This window comes from Charadrius vociferus, unplaced genomic scaffold, assembly GCF_000708025.1.
Source record: "Charadrius vociferus isolate BGI_N301 unplaced genomic scaffold, ASM70802v2 scaffold38, whole genome shotgun sequence".
NCBI lineage: Eukaryota > Metazoa > Chordata > Aves > Charadriiformes > Charadriidae > Charadrius > Charadrius vociferus.
In genome coordinates, this window is record NW_009650176.1 from 4,283,628 (window position 1) to 4,309,310 (window position 25,683).

The 25,683-nt window shown below is 49.5% G+C and overlaps 1 protein-coding gene across 2 annotated transcripts in view; it reads left to right on the forward strand.

Annotated features, from left to right (window-relative positions):
* Positions 1-25,683, forward strand: part of CTBP2 (C-terminal binding protein 2) — a 65,079-nt gene that overhangs the window by 37,393 nt on the left and 2,003 nt on the right. Inside the window, exons 1-8 of one of the 2 annotated variants that reach the window (XM_009892725.1) lie at positions 5,920-5,929; positions 13,665-13,819; positions 15,152-15,296; positions 18,957-19,163; positions 20,903-21,117; positions 21,789-21,919; positions 23,234-23,361; positions 24,158-24,275. In XM_009892725.1, coding sequence (XP_009891027.1) covers positions 13,682-13,819; positions 15,152-15,296; positions 18,957-19,163; positions 20,903-21,117; positions 21,789-21,919; positions 23,234-23,361; positions 24,158-24,275 — 1,082 coding nt within the window. In that variant the 5' untranslated portion in view covers positions 5,920-5,929; positions 13,665-13,681. Of the gene's footprint in view, positions 1-5,919; positions 5,930-13,664; positions 13,820-15,151; positions 15,297-18,956; positions 19,164-20,902; positions 21,118-21,788; positions 21,920-23,233; positions 23,362-24,157; positions 24,276-25,683 lie in introns of those variants that run through there. The other variant, XM_009892724.1, reaches the window with a different exon arrangement.

Sequence of the window (25,683 nt, forward strand, 5' to 3'; positions counted from 1 at the left end):
GCAAACGTGAAAGTTAATCATTAAACTTTTTCTGTTATCTTTATTCAGCCAGGAAAACTGAAGCTAGGCAAGGTTTGCGGGGAGAGATAGTATCTTTTATTATACCAGCTTGTATAGTTAGAAAAACACACATGCTTTTGGGACCGCATGCTTTTCTTCAGATCGCCACAACTGCACATTAAATTAAAAATAAAATTAATTTACTTTTCAAAAGGTTTAACGGATATTTGAAAGAACGGAATTTAAAAGCAACTCACAAAAAATTTTTCATTGGGTTTAATTTGATTTGGACATTTTAAGAAAGATTTAATACCCCTGAATTACAAAAGGTGTTTTTCTGGCTTGAAGTGTAACGGTAGAAACCTGACATCGGTATACACGGAGTCAAAATTTCTACATGCAGCCTCAAAAGTGTGTTCCTTTGTGTGCCTGAGAAGGCTTCGTAAGTGTATGGACATGCTCTTATTTCTTTCTGAGATACTTAAAATGCCCTTTGGCAACTTCAAGATGCTCTCAGCATACAGTAATTATTAGTGAGCAGCTACTAAGGCTCTACAAAGGTGCAAAGTCAGAAGGTTTAAAAAGGGTGAGTTTAAAATACAGAGTTCTCTGCCTGATCACCACTTTTTTACCTCAGTCTAAAAAAAACATGATTAAGTGATAATATTCGAAGACTTGGGAGTTTGGTACTAATCAGTGTATTTTTATTAATCAGTGTACTTAGTATATTACAGGAGATAAGATGCTATTATTAATAACATTTCCAGTGAGAGGTTTTGTACGTTCACCCTGACTTCATGAAATCTTCAACTTACAATCCAGTTTTGTGTTGAGTTTTTCCTTTTCTTTTTTTGGAGTGCTATTTCTTTCTTTTTTTTTTTTTTCTTTTTTTTATAGCCTTCTGCATCATCCAGTATACCAGTTTAAAATTCCCTCAATCCAGCTTAGTCTCAGCTGTATTAATGCATGGCCCGAGGGCACAGATAGCTGAAAAGGGCTTTATTGTGTGGCATCTCTAAAATCTTTTTTCAGAGAAGTTGGATAAAGAGATCGAGGTTTCTTGTTGGGTTTTTTTTTATGTTAGGGTTTTTTTTTCCAGCTGAGTGAGCAGCCTTGCAGGTGACTCAGAAGACGTCAGGGTGGGAGATGCTGCTGGGCCCCACAGAGCCCCGTTCCCACTGAACTCTCCAGCAGAGAGCACTCTCCTCTGGGAAGGTGGCTGCAAGCACAATATGTGAGATCCTTCTTCAATTTACTGATGGATCTGGGGAGACAGCTTTACAACGATATTAAAAATAATAAAATGTATCAGTTAAGGAGCATGGGTTGAAGCAGGAGTGAGTTTCTTTGCAATACTGTTCCTAGGACATTACATATAGAGCTCTGTCTTCTTAATGCAGTCATGACCAGTAAATTCTGCCTGAGGTACATTTTCCAATACGTAGTAAAAAAAACCCAGAAAATATTGGGGTTCTGTAAGATTCAGAAAGTGTAACCCAGGGGGAAGATTGGAGCCAGCTGGTTGTTCCCCCAGTGCTACCATTGCCTGCAGGGCCGTGCCCAGGTAGAGCTGCTGGTCTACAGGCAGAGGTGCTGGGCTGGGGTGTCCAGGGGACAATGTTCCTGGATGAGCTGCTTCACCTACCCTCTGTAGATGGAAGAACCCACGTGGAGAACAGCCTCCCTCTGTAAACTGTTCCTCCAAAGGATAAAATCAGTTCTCATGTACATCTTTCCTGTGCTGTGTGGTGCAATCATCCTTATCTCCCATGACAGTGCGCCTTCTCGCCTGGCAAATAATTGATAATGCGCCTCGAGGGGATATCGGCCCGATCCAAGAAAGCATTTCTGTTAAGGACAGCATGCACTGAAATATGTGCTGAGCTGAAGTATGCACTTGAGGGTTGTCCATTGTGGTGGGTTTCCTGGTGGCCTCAATGACTTCCTTGGGTGAGAGATGAAGGGCCAGGAGCTGGGGAGCTCGGGGATGGGTGCCTTGCCCTCAGGGGACCTCCTGCCTGGGCTCGGGCCATGCTTGGGGCTGCAGAAGTAGTGGGGTGAAGATTTCATTTGCTAAGCTGTGGGGAGCAGGTGGGTTTTGGTGGTTGCTACCCAGCCCAAAGCTTTTTTTGCTGTGTTTTTATGGTCCCGGGCTGCTTTAAATATCAGCAAGAATTCAAGGTGTGCCCTATTTTTTTTTTTTCAGTATAACAGTGATAAAATCCTACAATGTACTTGTAAAGCATTAGTTGTAAAAGTAAATCAACTTTAATAGCAAGTAGGTAGTAGTTAAGTGCTTTCAAATGTTAGTATTTAGGGTTGTTTTTTTCTCGCTTAGTTATGGTCCTGTGCTGCAGGGAAGCGGGGGTGTTTATCCTAGGGAAATGAGTGGGATTTGTGGGCATTCAGCACCTCCTGGGACCTTCCAGGGTTATTCCCTCACTCATGTATTCCTGTTTTGCCATCCTTTCTGCACTAAGCAGAAGTGGTCTCAAATTCCTCAAAGAGTGATGGGAGAGCATGAGGGGCTCCGGGTACTGACTGGGATGGGGAGAGAAACAGAAAACAAGTGAAGCAAGAAACTAAGATGACAAAAGCAGGAGCCCTGTACGGGCTGTGAATGTGCTGCAGCAAAGCTGGAAACGTGGTAGTTGTTGGGCTTCCTCTCCACGCCAAGGTTTCCTTTGTTTGATCTTCACCATGGAAGAGGGGTGGGGATCCGAAAGCAGGGATGTGGCTGGGAGCAGTGATAGGAAGGGAGAAAGTTATCAAAGGTCTAACACCCTCGCCAGAAACGTTTCGCATTTGTAGGTCGAACAGTGTCCGTTTTCGGTCTCCAGAAGGGATGACCTTGCAACGGGGTCGCTGAACAGACGGTTCCAGCTGGGCTTGTGCGCTTGGCAAGTGCCCAGGAGCTATTTTAATAGGTCTTACAAGAGATGACGCCTTGGCAAGACCTGTAGGTTTGGCGTGAGCTCACAGTCTTTTTTCCTTTAGTAGCTAGCAGGCATCACTCGCGCTGTGGAAGAGCCCCCGGGAGCACGCATAGTGGGGCTCACAGGGCTCAGGGACAACCCAGGGACAACCTACGTGCTTCTTTTTCTGCTGGCGTGCGTCACCACAAACAGCGTCACTTACTGCCCGTGGCTTGAAGGTTTTGCACCTTTTGTCACTTTGAATGAAGACCCTGGAGACGTCCAGCTGGATTTAAAAGATTAAAACTGTCCCGTGGCCCTTCTGTGGCACTTGCAGGAGGAACCAAGGCAGCTGCCAGCCCTTTTTGGCACTCTCGCTTGGCCAAAGGTTGCTTTGGGGAGGCTCTTAAAGTCAAGCTGGGCTCTCACTGAAAGCTCCCATGTTGCCTGGGTGGAAAGAGCATTAGGTAAAGCCTGGGCTGGGTCCTCGGTGGGTTGTTCTCCCTTCTTGCTGCAAATGAATGACTTGAGATGACAACAGCTACAGATGGATGTGGTGACGAGGATTTACTTCCCAAAAGGCTACCCAGGCTCCCACCCCAGCAGGGTGGTCCTGACTCGCCAGCTTGCTCATCACTGTACAGGGGACGCTGTAAGCCAACAGTGAATGGCTACTGCTGTCTTCCCCAGCACAGGAACTCCTCCAACGCCATCTCGACCCTTCTCTGGGATCTACAGAAAACCTCCAGCAGATCTGAGAAATGCCAGCAGCAAAGCAGAGCAGCATATAGGAAGCCTTAGGTATATCTTGCTTGTAAGATTGATAGCACTTTCTGTCCAGCATGATGGGGAGGACTAATGTCAGTGATTAACACCAGAATAATTTAATTCCTACGAGTATCTCACAACATGGTGTTTTCTTTATTTTCCACTTAGAATCAGCACCTCCCGGGACCTTCCAGGGTTATTCCCTCACTCATGTATTCCCGTTTTGCCATCCTTTCTGCACTAAGCAGAATTGGTCTCAAATTCCTCCAAGAGTGATGGGAGAGCATGAGGGGCTCCAGGTACCGACTGGGACGGGGAGAGAAACGGAAAACAAGTGAAGCCAGAAACTAAGATGACAAAAGCAGGAGCCCTGTACGGGCTGTGAACGTGCTGCAGCAAAGCTGGAAACGTGGTAGTTGTTGGGCTTCCTCTCCACGCACTTTCTGTCCAGCATGATGGGGAGGACTAATGTCAGTGGTTAACACCAGAATAATTTAATTCCTACGAGTATCTCACAACATGGTGTTTTCTTTGTTTTCCACTTAGAATCGCTTATAATTAATGTACAAACACAAGTTTAGAAGGTACCAGTGGCACACGGACAGTTAGTCTCATTCAACCCCTCTTGCTTCCCAAAATCTGAATGCAAGTGTTTGCTTTGATGCATTAACTTCTTCCCCCCCCACCACCACCCCCCACCCCGTGAGGGAAGTTTCATAGGGCTGTCAGTTGTCTGTCTGCAAACTGAGTTTGCACCTCACAACGCTGGTACGTTGTGGGCAGCCCCGCTGCTGGTCTTGTGGTGGTCTCAGGCAGCAGTGTTTCAGGCTGTCCCCGTGCCAGGGCTCTCACTGGCAGTCGGCAGGCTCATCTTTAGCCTTGACTTTTATATCCCGTCTTTCAGAACGTCTTTACAGCCTCTGAATCCCTTGGGGTGATTTGAAGTCCGAGCAGCCTCCTGCCCAGATGGCTAATTTCAGCAGCTTTCCCCTGTGCCATCGCGTAAGGCATCAGCATTGTTCTCCCTGGTTTTATTTATTTCATCTTTTTAAAAATAAAACCCAAACAGTGAAAGCTGTCCATTTCCCGGAGCAGCTCATTTGTATTTTACTACTGTAGTTTGTTTCAATTTGGATAGAAAGGAAAAAATAAAGGGATAAAGAGGATAGGGCAGGACCCAAAGGAGAGCTGGCGTGGGATGCCGTCCCTCCTGCGTGGTGCTGTGTGGCTGGGATGTGTGCCTCGAGTGAATATCACACTGAAGTAGCAGCACTGGAGAGCAAGTATTTTCTCAGGTTTCTGGATCATCTCAAGAAAGCCATCCACTAAGCGGTACAAATACAATAAGTGTTCAGCACTTGGTAATGGAGCACATTCAAGGAGAATTTATTGGTATTTTTGCTACCTTCTCCATACTGTTTTTAATAGGAGCTGCAAAGCTCAGCCCTGGGCAGTGGGACAGTTTGAGAGTCCATGTGCTGTCTGAATCATAACCACAACACAAACCCTAACTGGGTTTTTCCCCTTTTTTTCCCATCCCTCTCAAAAAAAAAAAAAAAAAAAGAAAAGAAAAAAAAAAGAAAAAAAAAAGGAAAAGAAAAAAGACTACAAGAAACAGAGCTCCTCTGAGCAAGCATTTTTTCTTCCAGGTGCTTCTCTTAGCTTTTTTGGTAGCATCTCTCACCGCCCCATATGGCCTCTCCCATCTGCTCTGCCGTCCCTCTCGCCTGCCCTGGCAGCTCCCACTGTCTCCACTGGATTCACCGTCCCGTCCGTCCGTCCCCTGCTCCACACTGCTGCTTCTCGGGGTCCGGGGCGAGCCCTCGGGGCCAGCACATCCCTCGAGCACCCCCTGTCTCCCATCGCCTTGCGTGGCCATTAGGAGTTTCACCCTAAGACCTTGCTTAGCTCCTCTTGAAGTCGCTCCTGTTAACCCACATGTGAGCTGGGGCAGAAAGTGGTGGTTATGTTTGTAGACACAGATTTACCCACATCGCAGTCTGGGAATAACCAAAACACCGACGGTTTGATATTGCAGGTATACAGCAGAGGGTACATATTACTATTATATTACTTTTTTATTGTATTACATCAGTTTATATACTTGTGGCTGTATCTAGAGTGCTCCCGGATGAGATTTAGTTCAGTCCAGAGATTATTTCATAGAAGAAGAGTGCTCCAGAGTTTTGCAAAGCTTGTGCTCGGCTTTCCTGCCCCAAGACTGCATCCCCGTGGCATCCCAGTAGGTTATGCGTATCTCAGGGCTTTAATGGGGGTACACAAAAGCAGGTGTAGAGGTGTATCTATTTCTGGTGTGTGTCTACAGGAATTCAAATAAGAGTAAGAAGGTACCACGTATAAAAATATTCTCTGTATTTTTACTGAGCATTTATTTGTGGTTGCTGTCTGCTTCTGTAGTTCAGCTGGGGACTGTAATCACGGCGTTTGTATCAGCTAATAAGGATATTGTTTTATATGGGAATTTCCTATCAAATTTAAAAATACATTCTTAAAGGAAGCCCTGAAAAGTTATCTGAAAAGTAAACTGGCAAAAAGCCAGCTCTTACGTGCTGACGGGAGGAAATGTGCTGGAGAGGTCAGGGATTTGCACAGGCTCTTCCTGACGGCAGGTACGAGTTTTTTCCTTTCCGCTAGGGACCATGCCCCTCACGGGGGAGGATGGGCCTTGCTGCCCCTTTGCCTGTCTTTCTGAAGCTCAGAAATTTCTCTGAAGTATGATTTCTCTCGCCAGAGGGGACTGCCATGGACCTGTGGGTTTTCCCGGCAGGCTGGAAGTCACCTCCGCTTTGCCATCGTCCCCCATCCCCACGGCAGCCCTGGCCGTGAGCGTGGAGCCCATCAGCTCCAGCTGTGTTACAGACATCGGTTCAAACACCATGGTCTCCTCCAAATGGGAAGATTTCAGTCTTTTCCCGGTAGGATCCTGGCAGTCTCAAAAGATGCTTTGCTTTGCTTTAAAAAAAAAAACAAACCACACCCTGATTATTTATAAAAAAGAGATTTGATGTCACTTTCTAAACTGGCTGTGTATTTGTGTGGCTTCTGTTTGTACAATACCAAGTGCCTCCAGAGTATTTACAATTAGAAGTAACAGTAAATATCTATTTTCCCCTGACTGCGAGATAAAGACTGTGTCTTGTTTAATTTTTGCCTGTGCATTTATTATGAGAAGCATTTATTAACAAGAAAAGTTAAGTGAAAGAAAGAGCATCACTTGAGAGTATGCTGTGGTAGAGGAGGGTGGTTCTGCAGCACCCGCAGTGCCTGCCAAAAACATCCCCAACCGCACAGAAACCTTTCTTCAGCACTTGTTCCGTGGCACCTTTGCAACTCGCTTACACGTTTCTGCTTGCAAGAGATGAGATACGGCTACAGTTGGAAAGCACCACCCCATGTGCTATCTGTGACCCACAGAAGTGGCTTCCCAGAGGTTTCCCCTCCGTGCACCCCTGAAGCAGGATCAGTGCTGCTTTACGGCCCGCGGAGCGGGTGGCCCAGGGCCAACAAAGAGTGGGGACCCCTGAGCCATCTCGGAAAGGCACTGTGGGACCCCAGGACCCAAATTCTTGAGCTTTGGAGCGCTCAAGGAATGGCAATGTAAGTTTAAGAGAAATATCTGCCTAAATCCCCTTGTTTTGTACTCGGAGACTGGATTTTAGGGAGGCTGACAGGTCTTTTGATGTTTATATTACAAGTCAGTACCAGCTTTGGGTAATGCACCTTTGTTCTCCTTATTCCTAGCTCCATCCTCCGGTTCCAGGACTCCCCTGGGCATCCAGAAGCATCTGACAGGGTCAGCAGGACCCTTGTCTGTTAGAGCACTGCACGTGCCGATGAAGTGCTGCCCGTTTCTCCTGGGTGTTTCCCTCGGACCAGCTCTGGATGGTTCAGACCCCCCAAGTCTGCGGAGGGCAGGGGTGATGCTGTTTGAACCAGTGGGATGGTGATATACCTGTGGTGGAGAAACGCAGGTCTGCACAGGCTAACCTTGTTGCTGATAGATTTCCCCACATACTGCATTTCTCCCAGGTGAAGCACTGTGGCCAGTACCACCAGTTTTGCCTTCCAAGTCTGAAAATCGGTCTCTGAGAGATCCAAGGTAGTTTGTAGAAAGGCCACCTAGATCCCGCTGTTAAGTAACTTGGACTGCTCTTTAGCCAGGGTATGACAAATAGTAAGATGCAGCACTAACAGTGTTAAATGGGGAGGGAGATGCAGATTTTTTTTTTCCTTATTTCTTGGATGAGGATTGTCTGTAGCTGTTGCTGCAGCTGGCGATGATGATGGTGACTGCAAAGATAAAAAAGCAACTGCTCCAAGCCACGAGCCGCCGCACGCTCTGGAGACGGGGCATTGCACAGGTATGACCGCCTTCCTTCACCATGTCCCACGGCAGCACTTCCCCGCGCTCTGCAGGAGTGTGGGATTAGGATGACAATGATCCGGGGCTGCCTTTACCTATTTGGGACAAACTGGGCAAGACCAGGAGATCGGCGTCTCCAAGAAGATGTGAATCCTGCCAGCAAGCGCGTGTCGTTTCTGATGCTGAAAACCAGTTGTTTTACGCATCAAGAAAGAATGTGGCCCTTCGTTTCTGGGTGCTAGATGAGATCAGCACAACCTTGCTTTCCCCCAGTGCTTTGTGTTTGTTTTCCTGGTGCTGCCGCTGCTGCTAAAGGCTATCAGCCTGTTTCTGGAGCCTTGTGCAATATACTCAGCATGGAAAGGCATGTTTCATTTTTAAGTTTAAAAAAACCCCACACGCCCAAAAAAAAAAAAAAAACCACCAAAAAAAAAAAACCCAAACAAACATAAAACGCAGCATGGCACAGATTAAATCCATTTGAGACAACTCGAAAAAAACCGCCGTATGTGCAAGTCAATAGGAGGAGGGGAGTGGAAGGGGGAAAAAGCAACTGTGACATATACAAACCCTTTAGTGTGCATAGCATAAGATTTTTTGGCTGGCACTCACATGATTTTATTCAAGGGCTGGGAAAGAACTACGATTAGTTAAAAGCTTCGGCAAAGTCTGGAGGGAGTGCTCTGAAGAGTTGGGAGCCGCGCAGAGGTGACTGTAACTCCTCTCGCAATTTCAGACTATTCTTCTGTGGCTCAGGACAAAAGCCTTTTCTTTTCCCTCCGTGTTCAAAGAGACATTTGTCTTGAGATGTTGCAGCTGTGGGCCGCGGGATTGCTTGTTTGAAGATACCCCCTCGTAGACGAAAGGAGAGGCAACGCACTGAAAAGTGGTAGTATTTTATCGTGTGTGGGTTCCCCCCCCTTCTCCTCCCTCCCTCCTCCTCCACTGCCATGTGTGGTTTTTAATAAGAAGAAGAATGTGGAGGCAACATTTTCCAGGCAAGGGGAAATTTCCTGTTTCTTTTCTGTTTGTTTAATAAAGTGTGTAGTTGACTGTAAAACTGTAGCTACTTTGTTGTGAACGGGTAATTCAGGCGAGTGTCAGGATCGCTTCTTGATGCACTTTTATATATACTGCAAGTGAACATGTTTAAAGCTTTATTCCTTTTTTTTTTTTCTTAATGCTGTGCGGCGTAGGCAACTGAGATTAATAAGAATTAGGCAAATGGCTTCTGCTTTTGTTTCTGTGAGATAGTACCAGCCGTCTTGCGGTCACACAAAGGCTGCCATTTAGCAGGGAGCACTCCCTAATTCTCTTGGCAGGGGTGCCATTGGGATCGGATACAAGTGGGTGGCAAAGGGGAGGAGCGGCAGGAGAGGACAAGCGGGCTTTGTGTATTAAAAATGAAACAAAAGCACTTTATACGCGGGGCTGTGTGCAACAAGCGGCGCTGCCCGTGAGCCGGGGTGGAGTTTGAGTTCTCACTGTGACTGCAAAACCTTTCTTTTTTTTTTCTGTTTGCTTTTTTTTTTTTCCCGTAAACCCTTCCTCCTTTCCCTCTTCCTTCCCAAGCTCTCCCTGCAATGCTGGCAAGGGTCCGCGGGGCAGCTGAAAACGCCTTAAAAAATAATACAGATCGAACAATATTTGCCACAACTTTGCAGGAACGGCTGAGGCTTTATCGGGAAAAATCAGCTTCAGATGGCGGGGGAGCCCCCGAATTGGTGATGCTCGTTGGGAGGGCGAGCTCATCCCACCCCAGCCCCAAGGAGAGCTGCTGGTCCGCTGCCTCCTGCCCGTACCACCGCAGCTTGCTCCGCTGCCTGCAAGCCGTGGGCTCGGTTTCCACAGCATCGTACCCCTCGGTGGAGTGAGCCCGGTGGTTTTGCAACGCGTGGCAGAGCGAAAGGGTTAATGGCTGCGATGTTATATCAGAATTTAGCAGGGGGGAGTGTCTGGCTGTTTAATTACTTTCTGATCCGTGGCATACCTCGTTTTTAATGAAGCGGTCGCAGGCAGAACAAATGGGTTTGGGTAAAAAGAATATCGTACTGAGTTTAGCTTGGTTTTGTCAGCCCAAATGTTTTGGTTTGAGTGTGTTGTGCGGGAGGTGGGAACCAGGACAGTGAAGAATAGACGCAGGGTGGTGGAGAGGCAGCAAGAGAGGCAGGCGAGGAAAATATACCGCCGTTTAAGTTGCAAACCTGCCAATGGTTTTTATTAAAACGTAATTTCCATGCATTATGCACTTCATCTTCTATTGATTTGCTTCAAAACTTTCCTTGTCAGGTTGAAGTAAATTCCCTTATTGAAGTAGGAGAAATGAGAGACATTCCTCTGACTCCCTCACGGTTTCCAGCCAGCATTCATCCTCAGCAACTGCACTTTTGTGTGCGGGAGAGGGTGACATGCCTAAGAAGCCTGTGTCATCATGCACAATTACATCCCTAATCCCAAGCAAAGACACAGATGCTGTTTCAAAAAAAAAAAAAAAAAAAGTTAAAAAAAACCAACCAACACCATGAGGGAAAATAATAATAACCTCAGGCACTGTCCCCGTTATTTTGGGGCTAGGATTAAATGTCAAAGTTTCAGATAACCCGTGGTTTTGTCTTCCGTGTGCCGTGCTTGCAGGAAGCCACCACCAGCCTCCATGTGCCCGCTGCCCTGTCTGAGGATAGTCCTGGTCCCCGCTGGGCACCGAGCTCAGCTTGCCCAGACAGAGGCATACGGCTGCGCGGCGCGGGGATGGTGCTGGTGGCCGCCGGGGCTGGGACCGCCGCAGCCACCTTGCCCCTACATCAGATTCCTTTTTCTTTACAGTTGTGGTGTGAGGCTGATAGGGGATGCTCTAAGCCTTGGAGATCATACACATTTAAGTCAGCATTTAAGTATTTAAGTAAGTGTTATAATTCACTCACTTGTTAACCTGAGAAAATAATCTAGCTGTGCCATAGTGCTTCACATAAGGGTTGTGTAAGCGCTCTGAGATTTGTACATGTTTTTATTCTTGCTTATCTGCTTATGGCAAGCTTCTTTCAGTTATCCCTATCGTCTCGGCACTCTACCCTGCCTACTGACACAGTTGCACTTCCATCTGGATGAAATGCATGCAAACGTAATGTATTACTTCCAGTATGTGCTAATGGAGATCTCAGTAGGAAGGACGGAGAGAAGGACCTGTTCCAAAACATTCACGTGTAATGCTGCAAATCTTCAGTCAGGTCTGCTGGGTTGGTCGGTTCTTCATTTCCTAAAGCAGATTCAATAAAACAGGAACAGAGAGCCACTGCATCCCCTCCGTTAAACCTGCCTGTTTCCATAGGGTTGATTTTTCCCATGCAAAATAAATGTAACTACACGCTATCCCGCTTTTCATACGCAGCAGCGTAGATCCCTCCCCGAGGCGATGCTCTTGGTGCCGGCGTGGTCTGGGAGGCATCACTTTGGCCCGTAGCTCCACACGTGTCAGCTGGTGGAGATCTTGCTCTAATACTTTACCCGGCAGCAATCTGGACAAAAAGGCACATTTAATTTTCCCTTAAAAAAAAAAAAAAAATCAGTGCGTTGCTCTTCTCATTAGGTTTCTTTCCCTCATTGTCATTTTTCTGGCGCGTGGGGCTGCAGTGACATGATTCCTGGTGTTGACTGCAGTGCAGAGGGCTGGAGCGGTACCCAGCCCTGCATGCAAGCGCCAGCCTCCTGCTCTCCTCTTCAGTCTGACTTACTCAAACAGTACCAGAGACAGTAACATTTGTTCTGTAATACTCCATGTGAAACGTTTGACCCCTCAAAATACCCCAAAACAACACCACAGAAGTCTCTTCGGCCATGCCCCGTGTTTGTCCAGCTCACCAGCATCAGCAATTTTGCTGAGCAGTGATACCTGTGATGTAGTGCGGCAGGGGAAGATGCTCTGATCCAGAAGTAGTGACGGCATTTACTGCGGCTCTTAGCCCCTCAATCAAAGGATCGCACAACCGCTGTGCTTAAAGGCAATACAGATGTTGGCTGGTAGCCCTGGAAGGTTCTTGTGCAGAAGCGGGGTTTCGGTAAGGAGAGGGGCTTCTCTGAGGCTGCTTGTGAGGAGGTTTGAAGGTTCAAACCCAAACCCTCCAGGCCTGGCCATCTCATGGTGTGGCAGCAGCAATTAAACACCACTTTGTGCCCAGAACACTCTCTCCCGCCACTTATGCTTTTCCCAGAAACTGCCTGGGTAGTTCAGAAAGATAGCTGAGATATTTTGTGCAACCCTAATGTAGTAAATGCCCTTACTGAGTGGTAAATGGAGGCATAGAAATTTCTAAGTGACTTGCTAGCAGAGCAATAAATAGGATATAAAAATTGGGCTTCTGCAGCCCTTGGTGGTCATCGTTCCTTTCCTCTACTCCGCCTGGAGAACATGTTGTTGTGAAATGAGAAAAAAGCAGCACAACTGAACAGACCTCGGAATACACATATTTTCAAGGGAGCAGCTCATGACGAAGTGTGTGGAAGTGTGGCAAGTGTGGTGTCCTGCACTGGCACAAGGGCACTCGCTGCCACGGTGGAGCGGGGTCTGCAGCCGTTTCATCCCGTATGTGCTGGTCCTTGATGCTGACTACAGCTGCATATCCCAGAGCATCCTGTGGGATGCAGGGATAGACCGGGTTTGGTTTTACAAAGTAAGCTGAGCTTCGCCATTCCCACCTTGAAGCCTTTTGGTAACATAACAATATATGTGTGAATGCTAAAGAGGTCTTTGGTATCCTGCTCCTTCCATGCTTTTCATAGAATCACAGAATAGTTTGGGTCGGAAAGGACCTTGAAAGGCCATCTGATCCAACCCCCCCTGCCACGAGCACGGACGTCTTCAACCAGACCAGGTTGCTCAGAGCCCCGTCCAACCTGACCTTGAATGTTTCCAGAGATGGGGCATTGACCACCTCTCTGGGCAACCTGCGCCAGGGTTTCACCACCTCATTGTAAACCATTTCTTCCTTATACCTAATCTGAATCTACTTTCTTTTAGCTTAAAATCAATCCTTTTTTTTTTTTTTTTTTATTGGATGTCTGTTCAGACTTGTCTTTCTGAGATGGTCAAAATGGTAAAGTCATTCCTTAAAAAAAAAACAGTCGGAGTGCCAGCGTACGCCTGTGGAACAAAATCCGGGCCCTCCTGCAGGCGGGGGAAAAAATTACTGTTGGCTTGGGTTTCACTCCTAAAACGCTAAGTAAAACAGTTGAAGAGGCCGGCAGCTCTGGCTCCGGTGGTTTGCTTGGAACAGGACCTGTGCCGGTGAGGATCGGCACAGCGGAGATACGCCCCCGTGAAGTCACAGGTGGATGAAATTGGGTTGTCCATCCCTGTCTTGGGAGCAAGCCTCGCTGGGTTTTCTCTCCCTGTGGCAAAACCGCAGTCGTACTCCCAGAGAGAAAACCAGATCTTGCGCTAAACTTCGCGTTGCATTGCCATCGTCCCCCAAAATTTGTTGTACAAGCTAAAACCATGTGCCGCTGCCTCTCACCCAACACAGGAACTGCACACAGGTACCACCGCTGCTGGGGGCACCTTTCTGCTGCCGCCGGTGTAAAAGCCACACTCCTTCTGCTTGCAGGTATTCGCCCTCAAATCATGAACGGCCCCATGCACCCCCGGCCCCTGGTGGCACTGCTGGACGGGAGGGACTGTACGGTGGAGATGCCCATTTTGAAGGACTTGGCGACGGTTGCATTTTGTGACGCACAATCAACTCAGGAGATTCATGAGAAGGTAACGTGAGCTGCGAGGGCCCGGGCAGGCCGGGCTGGGGGACGGTGTGCTCTGGCCTTCCCCTTCCAATTCTTCTTGAGCAAAAAGCATACAAAGCTGCACTTCGAGTCGATCAGCGGATAACATCAACAGAAGTCGCTGCAGATTAAAACCCAGTGCGGCTGTTTTAGAAGCCAGATGTTATTTTGGAAAAAAAAAAAAAAAAGTCACCTTATCTCTTAGCATCACAGTTTTTTACATCAATATTACTAACGTTTCTCATTTTTTTTCAAGTCTGCTTGCTCGATGCAGCAGTACCCGCACTGGGCACCTCCCTGGAGTGTGGCGCAGTGGCTCTGCCTTTGCTAACACCATCCTGTGCTGCAGCGGAAGGGTCTCTCGGGTGCTCGCTGCACCTCACCAGCTCGTTTCTCCCCAGCAGTGAGCGGGTGAGGTTTGGGCAGCGTGCAGGCAGATCCTTGCAGTGTGGATGGGTGTTTCTGCTTGGAAGCTCAATGACTTGTAAATACTTGCTCTAAAATTGTTCTTTGTGCACATTTAGATAACTCAAATGAGGTTTGAAGGGATCAGAAATTGACTTCCAGGATCTGGGAAAGAGAACTACAAATTGCATCAGTGCTGATCTTTGCAGTGCTTCAAATATTAAATGCAGGGGGAGGAGGATGGAGTTTTTTATGAGACATTGATAGATGATAGATGAGCCTGTCTCAGAGAATTTGGATAGGTCTTGGGTTTCCAGAGCACTGAGGTAGCTTATAGTAAGCATCAATGAATTTTGAATCTCCATTGAAGGGGATGGAGTACGGCCTTACATGACTGTACAGCCTCACACAAATCTCCTTAGGTGCTCTTGAAAACATACCGGAAAGGTTGATGTGAACAATGTGACAGGTAGTTGTACTTCCAGCATACAAAAGAAGGTCAAGAAATTATGAGTGACACTCAGTTGTGTTCAAAAACAATAGATACTGCTGTAAAACCTAATCCTTTTTAAAAGCAGAATTACTGCTGGTTGGAAGCAGAGGGATTAGCAGATAACCACCTGGAAAAGTGTCCAGGTGAGCGACTGGGTCAGTTTTCCTCTGCCTTTTCTCCCCAGACGTAACATCATAATTTACAGATATCCATCCAGTCTGTTCCCAAAGGGAACGGCCTCAGTGTCAGTGGGTCACACCCCTGATGGTTTTGGTGACACTTGAAAGTGTCAACGTGCACCATGCCTGGGTCAGACAGTCAGCGGTAAAAATTTACTGTGTAATATTCCAGCTTCAGGGGTTGCAGGCATCCCTTCTGGGTGTCCTGGTGGCTTCTGACATCTCTGTTCTTTTCCAGGTATTAAATGAAGCTGTTGGGGCGATGATGTACCACACCATCACGCTGACTCGAGAAGATCTAGAGAAATTCAAGGCCTTACGGGTCATTGTTCGAATAGGCAGTGGCTACGACAACATTGACATCAAAGCTGCGGGGGAGCTTGGTAGGTTTCAACTCTGCACCCCAATTCCCTCCCACATCTCTCTGCATCTTTAAAACCAGCACAAGTACCTGCTGCTTCCCATGGGAGCGTGATGGCAAAGTGGAGTTGCCTCCCCGAAGAGGGAGGGTGGTTCAGCCCCTAAAATTACAGGTGGTTTCCATTTTTTGCACGTAGAGAGTATTATGACAAGAAAACTTGACCATGATGAAAACAACATGGTACAGTTTCAGAAGGCAGATTTTAGGCTCATACTGTGTTAAAACTACCTGATCTGAGTCCCTCATTCCCACACTGTCCCTAGTTCCAGGTGCCCCATTGTACCAGCAGATATTTGTATGGCTGTTCTATTTCTGGCACAGGAGGGTTGTTCTAGCTTTAGAAAAATTGGAGGAAGTGTGTTTTTTTATATTTTAAGCAAGATTAGTCTCTTGATCCTATCTGATTCTCGAAGTCATGCCCACACCACTGGGAAGGTGACGTGTCAGATGGCGGAGCAGGAATTGTGCATTGGATTGTTGCTGTCTCCTTTGCCATCTCATCAAAGGTGCTTCAGGAGCTTGAAAAAGAGATTTACTGGGGGGACGTGTTACATGGGCTGCAAAAATATACATTTCTGAAAATATACATTTTCGGAAAGGAGCCCCTCTGTCCAGCTATGGGATTTTTCTGCCCAGCTGGGCTCAGGGGGTGCATGCAGGCTGCGTTGCATAGCTGTCAGATGGTGCTGGGGCCACCCGATTTCCATACTGGTTTGGATGGTGGCAGAGACCCTTGGCAATCTGCACACCCCCAACTGGGAGAGCTTAATTGTATCTGTGATTTTAGCAGCTGAGTTACAACCGGTTTTTGATCATCTGATCCTAAGATTCAGTCTATCAAGCAGTCCTACAATGGTGTTTAGGATATGTTGTATTAAAAGTTATCTCTGGGGAAGTGAAGAATAACAGCCATTTCACGTGAGCCATTTCACAAGGATAATTGCGATAAGAGAGTTTCAAATAGTCAGTCCTAAAAAAGCAATTCTCAATATAGTGAATTATTTTTTTTCGAGAGGAGAACAGTGTCTTCTCAATGTAATGGTTTCTTCATGTTTTTAACTCTTATTGTTATTATCCATTATAGCAATGTTCTGAGGCTTTGAACATCAAGAAAGGAAAAATATAACGAATAAAATAATGGGATACTGCAGTATAATCCTTCTTTTTATACTTGGCAAATTGGGTGGCCAAATGATGTGGTTTCGAGTAGAAAATGTAATGACTACCCACAAATGTAGCGTAAAGTTTAATTGGTATTGCTTTCCATAAGGTAGTTTTTAAACTGTGCAGTCAATAAATGACCAGTGCCTAAATACGGTGTCTGGCTGCGCACTAGCGGCCGCCTGCACCTTGCTGGCCAGGCTGGGGGGACCAGTTTGGACCCTCTAGAAGACACCCTCAGAACAAGATGCTGGTGTTGAACCATCCGCCGTGGGTATTTAACCCCTGGTGCTGACAGCTCCCGCTCCTGGGGCACAAGGGTAAATAACAAGCCTAAGGAGCTTGTGGGAAAGGCAGCCTGGTGTCATCCAGCTCTGTAAGCGAGAGGTCCATCAGAAACGGGACAAGTGCTGGCAAGGTTGGTGATGGGGACCCTCAGCAGAGTTGCAGGCTGATGGGGAGTGCTGCTGGGGCCGCCCATCGCCCTCCAGCGATGTCTTCTCTTCTCTTCCCCCATGTGCAACCACAGCCTCTGCCTACAAATGGGCAGGAGCAGTTGCCTGATACTTAAACTTACTTAGCTGGTGAGGGGTCTGGAGCACACGTCTTATGAGGAGCGGCTGAGGGAACTGGGGGTGTTCAGCCCGGAGAAAAGGAGGCTGAGGGGAGACCTTATCACTCTCTACAACTACCTGAAAGGAGGGGGTAGCCTCTTCTCGCTAGTGACAAGCGATAGGACAAGAGGAAATGGCCTCAAGTTGCACCAGGGGAGGTTTACACTGGATATTAGGAAAAAGTTCTTCACCAAAAGGGTTGTCAAACATTGGAACAGGCTGCCCAGGGAAGTGGGGGAGGCACCGTCCCTGGAGGGATTTAAAAGACGGGTAGGTGTGGTGCTGAGGGACGTGGTTTAGTGGTGGTTTTGGCAGTGTTCGGTTGATGGTTGGACTTGATGGCCTTCAAAGTCCCTTCCAACCTAGACAATTTTATGATTCTGTGATTCTAAATGTGTGGTCTTCTTGGGAAACCTTCCTCCCCCCTTTGTTAGGCAGGAGGTCAGCGTGGTTTCTGGGCTGCACCCGCATCCCCGAGGTAAATCAGAAGTTCCCTCTGTGGAAGAGATGGGGAATGTCAAACGAGACAGCATCAACTTTAGGAGCTTATGGGGACTAGTGCACCATATCCCTGTCACCTGAAAGGGAGAGAAGGTGGACAGTGGTTTCAGGGGTTGGTTGGTGGTGGGTTTTTTCTCCCAATAGGGTCAGTCAGTTTTCTTCTGGTTTCTGTAGGTCTTCCAAATAGCCACAGAGCGGAAAACAGTTTTAAAAACAGAAAAACAGGTTCCTGGGAGCAGGAAGGTCGGCAGGGGGATGGGAAACAGATTTTCCGTTTTGAACCAAATCACTGCCCCTTACAGTGGAAGGGGATTTTCTGAATATCTTATTCTCTCTTTATCTCCTACTTTTTCATGGTTTCTACTCAAAGGCCCCAGCCCAGTAAAGAATTTAAATACATATCCATCTTCAAATGTGTGCTTAAATCGCATTGAATCCGGTGGGATATAAGCATGTGCTTACCTGCTCTGCTGAAGAGACATGAAATGAAGCACAGCCTTACACGCGTTACTGAGCCGGAGCCCGGACGGGGCAACGACTGGGGAGGCTTTTCCATGAATACTTGCAGCTCCAAGTGTGGACACGGTTTAAAATTAACCTTTTGTGGCAAAGGAACAAAAGGTCTGTTATCGAGACCCACACCAGGGTAGGCAGGAGTGTGTGGCAGTGCTGGTGCCGCGGTAGAATTGCTGCTCCGGCACAACCTTCCCAAATTTGGGGGAAAACTCCACATTTTGTGGCAGGAGCGATCGGTTCCTCCTGCAGGAGTGTGGGCGGGTGTTTGTGGCGGGTGGAGGCTCACCAGGGGGTGTTTTGAGTGGATTGTTTTGGCAATTGGTGGAAGGAGAAGCTGGCCCTGCCACACCAACCCTGTGCACCATCCTGCTCGAGCGCACCAAATTACTGGTCCCTAAATAATGTAATGGTTGAACAGTCTTATTGTGGAAAAGGAGTGACTTCTGCCAGCACGATTTAAGTCGCTTTGAAGGGAGATTAAACTAAACAAGAATAAGCCTTTCTATTGCAAAACAAACCTTTGCTGCTGGAGTTACTCCTGCGTAGTTAGCGCACTTGAAATCTGCACTTGTCCTTACTCCAGAGAGGCGCTGAGGCATAGGGGACTCCAGAGCATTACCCGTCCCAGTGGTTTTTGCAGAGATTTCAGGCTGCTGTACCTAAACCATGCACATCCTTGGAAAATGTTATGCCAAATGCTTACAAAAATGCTGGGCTGGTTGGGCGATGGGAGGGTGAAGGGCCAGGAGCCCCTTTGCATCGCTGTGGGGCATGTGGCCGGGGCTGTCCCCCCTGAGCCACGGTTGTGCTTTGTGGTGTTGCCTCTGCAGGGATCGCCGTCTGCAACATCCCCTCGGCTGCCGTGGAGGAGACGGCCGACTCCACCGTCTGCCATGTCCTCAACCTCTACCGACGAAACACGTGGCTCTACCAGGCGCTGCGGGAAGGCACGCGGGTGCAGAGCGTGGAGCAGATCCGGGAGGTGGCCTCCGGGGCCGCCCGCATCAGGGGGGAGACGCTCGGCCTCATCGGCTTCGGTACGTTGGTGAGGGGCAGGCAGCCTGCGAGCAGTGCCTGGAGCACTGCCGACCCAGCGTTCAGCCTTTGAGGGAGACTCAGCACCACTTCACTGCCCCAGGAAGGACCTAAAATGAGCATTTTCAAAACCAGACCCACCACAGTGGATCAGCGTGAAGTAGGGAGAACATCTTACGCTGATTTTTCTGGGCGAAGGAGGTGAATTTTCTGAACCTTGGCTGAGTGCTTGGAGGAGTGCTGGTGAAACCTGACAGTGCCCCAGGAGGGACCACATCTGGTAGTCTGCTGTCCTCTCCCGAAAAAATCTCATCCCAGAGCCACGGCTACACCAACCCAGCTCTTTCTGAGCCGTTCTGCCCTGTGTGGTGGCAGGGCTGTGTAAAACAAAATTTGGCTTCAGTTCACCCATAGCAATCGAGAGTTTCAGCATCAGAGGCAGCGTCAGTACCACTGCTACTGGCCCTCTTGCCCATCCTTCTTGAGAACAAAGTCCAGCCATCATAAGATGGTTCAAGAGGTGCATCTGGGCGGCAGAGACCCATTCAGCACTTGGTGGCCGGACACATGCAAAGTGGCAGAAACATAAGCGGAGGAGATTTGGCAAGGAGCTGGGTTAGGGAGCAGTTCTGGCTGCTGGAGGGTGGCTGCCAGTGAGGGAGCACCAGCCAGGAACCAGGCACAAATGCCGCAGCAGTATTTCCACTTGCTTTCGGTGCAGCCATCATTTTCCCCACTCGCTTCACACTATTATGAAGCCCTGGGCTAATTAGTGCAAAAAGCTGGTGTATGAACATGTTTAAATGGGGAAACTGAGGCACGGTGGTTACAGCAGATCAGAGTTAGCCCAGGTCCGTCTCTCAGGGGCAGGGTGAGGGCAGCAGCGCCTGCCTGGCTGTGTGCTCACAGCTGGACATCCACGCAGGCACCCAGCTGATGTCCCCTGGTCAACCGTGCAGCTCCACGGCCCCGGGATGGCATCAGGTGTGTACATGCATGGGGGGACATTGCACTGCGCTGCCAAACCAGGGCACTGCACCACTGCTAGCTGGAAAAAATAACAGATAAATAAATAATTGAGGCTTGGAACATGGAGCCTGCACAGCCCTCGTGGCGGGGACGGGCGGGGGGGGCTCCAGCAATGGCGCAGACATCCCTCCCCAACGCAGTGGCTGTACTAGCTCTTAGCTTCCAAGCCACGACAGTTGTCTTCATCATTCCCAATTAACCAGCCATTCAGCAGGAGGCTGAAAAACCTAGCACAAACAAGTCACCTAAAAAAGGGTGGCGCTTTTTTCTTTCTTTCTTTGTCTTTTCTTGGTAGACACAGATTTTTTCTCTGCGATGTCCGGAGCTGCACGTCAGTGGGGCTGAGCTGCACGTTGGGCTTTCCCCACCAGACCTGCATGGCTGCAGATGGTGCCATGAGTTTGAATGGCCATGGGCTGGCAGGTGCCTAATGGCCTCACTCTTCATTTTGTTTGGTTTTCCTTAAAATTTTAACCCAAGCATCTCACATTTGCTAGAGCCAAGCACAGCCCTCGCTGTGCAAGTTGGCCCGGGTTTGCCTTCCAGCCAGTGTCCCTTCAAGGGCTGCCCTGAGAGCCTGGGAGGTCACAGGGGACCCCTCCAGCAGTCCCTGGGCCAGGCTGGGAGGGGGTCAGGCTCCAGGGCAGCTTGGCTGCGTGGCACCGGAGTGGTGGGAATCAGTTAAATTAAACCCTCTTTCCTTCACACACAGGTCGCACTGCGCAGGCGGTCGCGGTCCGAGCCAAGGCGTTCGGCTTCAACGTGATATTTTACGACCCGTACCTGCAGGATGGGATAGAGAGGTCCCTGGGAGTCCAGCGGGTCTACACGCTCCAGGACCTGCTCTATCAGAGCGACTGTGTCTCGTTGCACTGTAACCTTAATGAACATAACCATCACCTTATCAACGATTTCACGATTAAGCAGGTAATTTGCCTTGTGCACACGACTGAGGAGAGTGCTCTGCTCTTCAGTGGGCAAACCCCACGCGTTGGTGCTGTCCGTGGGTCCCTCTGCGGTCATGGCCACAGCGAGCCAGGGCCTTAGTGCCTACAGGCTACCTCTGATGCAGCTGGTTGCACCCAACAGCCCATCTGTCTCCCCCCGGTGTTTACCAGGGGTAGCGCGTTACCAGGTAGGCAAGCCCTATGCCTGTGGTGCGGCGTGATGGCAGAAGTTTTTCACTTTGAGGGTGGTGAGGCACTGGCCCAGGTTGCCCAAAGAGGTTGTTGAGGCCCCATCCCTGGAGGTGTTCAAGGCCAGGCTGGACGTGGCCTTGGGCAACCTGGGCTGGTGGGAGGTGGCCCTGCCCATGGCAGGGGGGTTGGAACTCGATGATCTCCAAGGTCCTTTCCAACCGAAACCATTCTATGATTCTGTGATTCCATGATACCAGCCAGAGCTGGGCTTTCCATAGAAAACCCACTTGCACTGGGATGGGGGTTGCTCTGGAGCTGGACCACAGCTGCTCAGCATGAAAAGCGGGGTGCAGTCACAGCTGGAGGTACCCCAGGGCACCCGCTGCTGCCTCAGGGCAAGAGTAGGACCGGGTCACCGTACCGAGCTCACTCTCATCTCTCTCTCCCCGCCGCCGCCAGATGAGGCAGGGAGCGTTCCTGGTGAACACGGCGCGCGGGGGGCTGGTGGACGAGAAGGCCTTAACGCAAGCCCTGAAGGAGGGACGGATACGAGGGGCTGCGCTTGACGTGCACGAATCTGAACCATTTAGGTAAAGCTCTGGCTTTTTCTTGCATTGCTGTCCTTAGCGGCGTAGCCGGGGGTACACAACACCCACACGCTATGTCACGCAACACCGGCGCCGGGGGTCAGTCCTGCTGGTTTGAGAAAAGGCCTGGCACCTCGCAGCATCTGTTGGGTGTGGGCTAGCACCGGGGTTACAGGCGTTTGAAGGGACACTAGGAGCTTAGAACAAGCAATCAGCCTGCAGGTTTAACGAAGAAGAAAAAGAAAGCGCTCACTAGTCCATGAGATCAGATTTGCTGCGTTGAGCGTTGGGCATTTTTCTGGGCTCCCCAGTTCAAGAGGGACAGGGAACTGCTGGAGAGGGTCCAACAAAGGGCTACAGAGATGACAAGGGGACTGGAGCATCTTTCTGATGAGGAAGGGCTGAGGGACTTGGGGCTGTTCAGTCTGGAGAAGAGAAGACTGAGGGGGGATCTTATCAACGCTTATCAATCCTTAAAGGGAGGGTGCCAGGGGGATGGGAACAGTCTGGGTGGGAACAGTGGTGCCCAGTGACAGGACAAGAAGGAACGAGCACAAACGTGACCATAGGCAGTTCCATCTCCACCTGAGGAGGGCCTTCTCTGCTGTGAGGGTGGCAGAGCAGTGGCAGAGGCTGCCCAGAGAGGTGGGGGAGTCTCCCCCTCTGGAGCCATTCCAAACCCACCTGGATGCCGTCCTGTGCCCCTGCTGGAGGTGCCCCTGCTCTGGCAGGGGTGGGGGTGGACTGGATTACGTCCAGAGGGCCCTCCCAACCCTGACCAGTCTGGGATTCTTGCCCGCAGGCTGCTGCTGCTAGCTGGGAAGGGGTTGGTTATAACTGGGAGTAGGTCCACAGATTGGGGTAGTACTAGTAGGCTGCTTGTGTTTTCAGAAACAATTTAAAAAAAAATAAAAGAAAGTGTACTCTTACAAAGGGGGAAACCCCGTGTCCACCTCATCCCTGCGGGTGACCTGCAGCCTGTCCCCGCGTCCCCACACTGCTGCAGAGACACCCCAGGCTTTTATTCCTGGGGAAGCATTACGAACAACCACGCGGTAGGTTGGCTTTTCAGCCCTGTTGGCTCTTTTTTGGGGCGTTCTCAGTTTGCACCCTGCACTGGAGCCGTGCTGCCTCCCCAGTGGTTCTGTGGCCATTTTGGGCTGGCAGGATGCTCTTGGGCATCTTCCAACCCCAGTGCCACAGGCGAGGGGCTTACATACACAGAGGGCAGGCTACAAGCCTTTTGCCATTCATAATGTATTTTATTTTCTTTTTAAACATTGATTAATCTTTCTGTTTTTCCCTCCCTGCTCTCAGTTTTGCTCAAGGCCCGTTGAAAGACGCTCCTAATTTAATCTGTACTCCGCACACCGCTTGGTACAGCGAGCAGGCGTCGCTAGAGATGAGAGAAGCTGCTGCTACTGAAATACGGCGTGCGATCACAGGTACCCAGCCCCGCGGAGCAGCTGGGGTCAGCGTCTGCCTGGAACGCGACCAGCAGGGGCAGAGACAGGGCTTCACCCTGCCCGTGTCTCAGCAGGAGCTTGGGAAAGGCGTCTAACCCCGATTTTCTTCCCCGCAAAAGAGCTGAGAAACCAAACTTCACTTTTCTATCATTTAGGCATGTTTGTGGTTGGGAGGGTTTTTTTGTGGGTTTTGAGCGGTTTGGGGTTTTTTTTCTTAAACTCAATGGGGCACTCACGTAGCATGGCAAAGACTAGCGTCCATGACTGGGAAGAAAAGAGACTGAAGCAATAATCAGTGTCCCTTTTAATGGTGCTAACCCAAACGATGGTGCAGACCACAGCTGACTGCATGCCAAAACCAAATCCCAGAGCAGTGAAGCCACCTGTGTCCAACTCCTGCTGTAACTGAGCTTGCTCCAAGGTGGTGGTCATGATGCTCCGGCAAATGGGTGGTTCTCTTGGCCTAAAAATTGTCCTCCTGTTAACATGGAAGGCATAGCTTCACGTCTGGGCAGCCCCTGCTCTGAAAGCAGTGGGCTCGAGGGAACAGCTTTCCTGAAAGCAGAGTGTTGGGACTGAGAGTAGGAAGCTGGGCTCCAGCCCCGCACCTTGGACAGCCAAAAACATTCTCCTGCAACAAGGGATAGGGGATTTTTTTTTTTTTCCTCCATTCTTTACACTAAGAAATACAGTGAAATGGAAAGATTGTAGCTTGTTAGAGGGTGATAAAACTAAGGCTTGCCTAACACATACCCACCTTTATTACCAACTCCAGGGCGCATCCCAGAAAGCCTAAGAAACTGCGTGAATAAGGAATTCTTTGTCACAACAGCTCCGTGGTCAGTAATAGATCAGCAAGCAATTCATCCGGAGCTCAATGGTGCCACGTACAGGTAAGCTGGAGAACAGGATCACCGCAGCCCTCCGCGGCAGCGGGTTCCCCACAGAGGTGGGGTTTGGGGTTCCAGCTGTAAGGTGAGCGTGAAAGCCCAGGGAACAGCTTCCTCACGGGCTCAGCCCGTGACTGCAAAGTCCCCTTCCTTGGGGACCAGCAGCCACACCGCTGGGATTACTAATGCTGCTTGATTTAATCAGGGGTTTATAAAGCCTCTCATTTAGAAAGCTTTTGTTCTGGTGCGACAGCAGACGCTTGTGTGGCATCTCTGTAAGTGCCGGGACCCCCAGACCCACAAACAAGCACGACATAACTTCTAAACTGAAGAAGCGATTGCAGATTTGCTCTGCACTTCTGTCCGTGCACTGACTGCTTGGGCTGCTGGTGGGTTGATGAGCCAGGGTGAAAGCTCCAAATACAGGTCCATAGTCAGGTGGCCTGATTTCCACCTAAATCCTTGAGATTAGGGTTACTTATTGCTCCGCTTTGGACAGCTCAAAGCGCATTGATAGGAGACATTAGGTATGAGGACTCAGCTGGAGCGTGAGCCGCCTTCAGCGTATCACCATTGCCAAAAATACTCTGAGATACAAAATAAACCTGTGGGGCACATCAGGTTGTGTTTCAGGGCAGAGGCAGGCAGGAGCGCATCTGGTAGCAGAGCCCTGGAGAGGGCAAGACCCTGAGCACGTGCCATGGCCCTGCACGCTCGCAACTACCTGCACGTCTCAGGCAGCGATTGCTCACTTTGACCAGCAGAACATTTAGACTGAGACATCCAAACCTGGTGAAAGCATCCCCCTTGGTCCTGCTCCTGACTGCTCTGAAGCGCGTGGGCAATGCCATGACGCTGGGGACAAGCCTTGGCTTCCCGGCTTAACCTCTGCCTCTGCAGGACACTTCATCCTTGCTAAGCTCCTCGGGAGCCGCAGCCCCGGTGCCCCCTAAGCTGCCAGCCGGGGTCAGCTCACCACCTTCACGAGCAGGTAGAACCTCCCTTCCCCACCCGGCTTCCCCCTCTGCCGTCCCCAAAGGTGATGGCGACAGCAGGGAGGTGCTTGTGGGCGGGTTCCTCGGTCCCCATGTGTCCAACAGACCTCCAGAGGGTTTTGGCCTCGCTGCCCCCCCGTCACATCTTCCCTGTGGACAGCTCAAGAAATTTTTAATTCCTTCTCCTTCCTCAAACTCAGTGTCATTTCTTGGAATACGTATAACTCGCCCTGCTCTTAGAAAGGAAGACAGACTAGATCCAACCCCATTTTTCAGCTGTGCTCACTGGTTACATGAAGATGCAGCTGACCTTCTGCAGAGGGAAAACTTACATACTGGGTGTAGGTGTTCGAGGGTATCCATGCGCAGGGGTGATGAAGTCAGCATGCGGTTGGCATTTCAGAGAGCATTCAGAG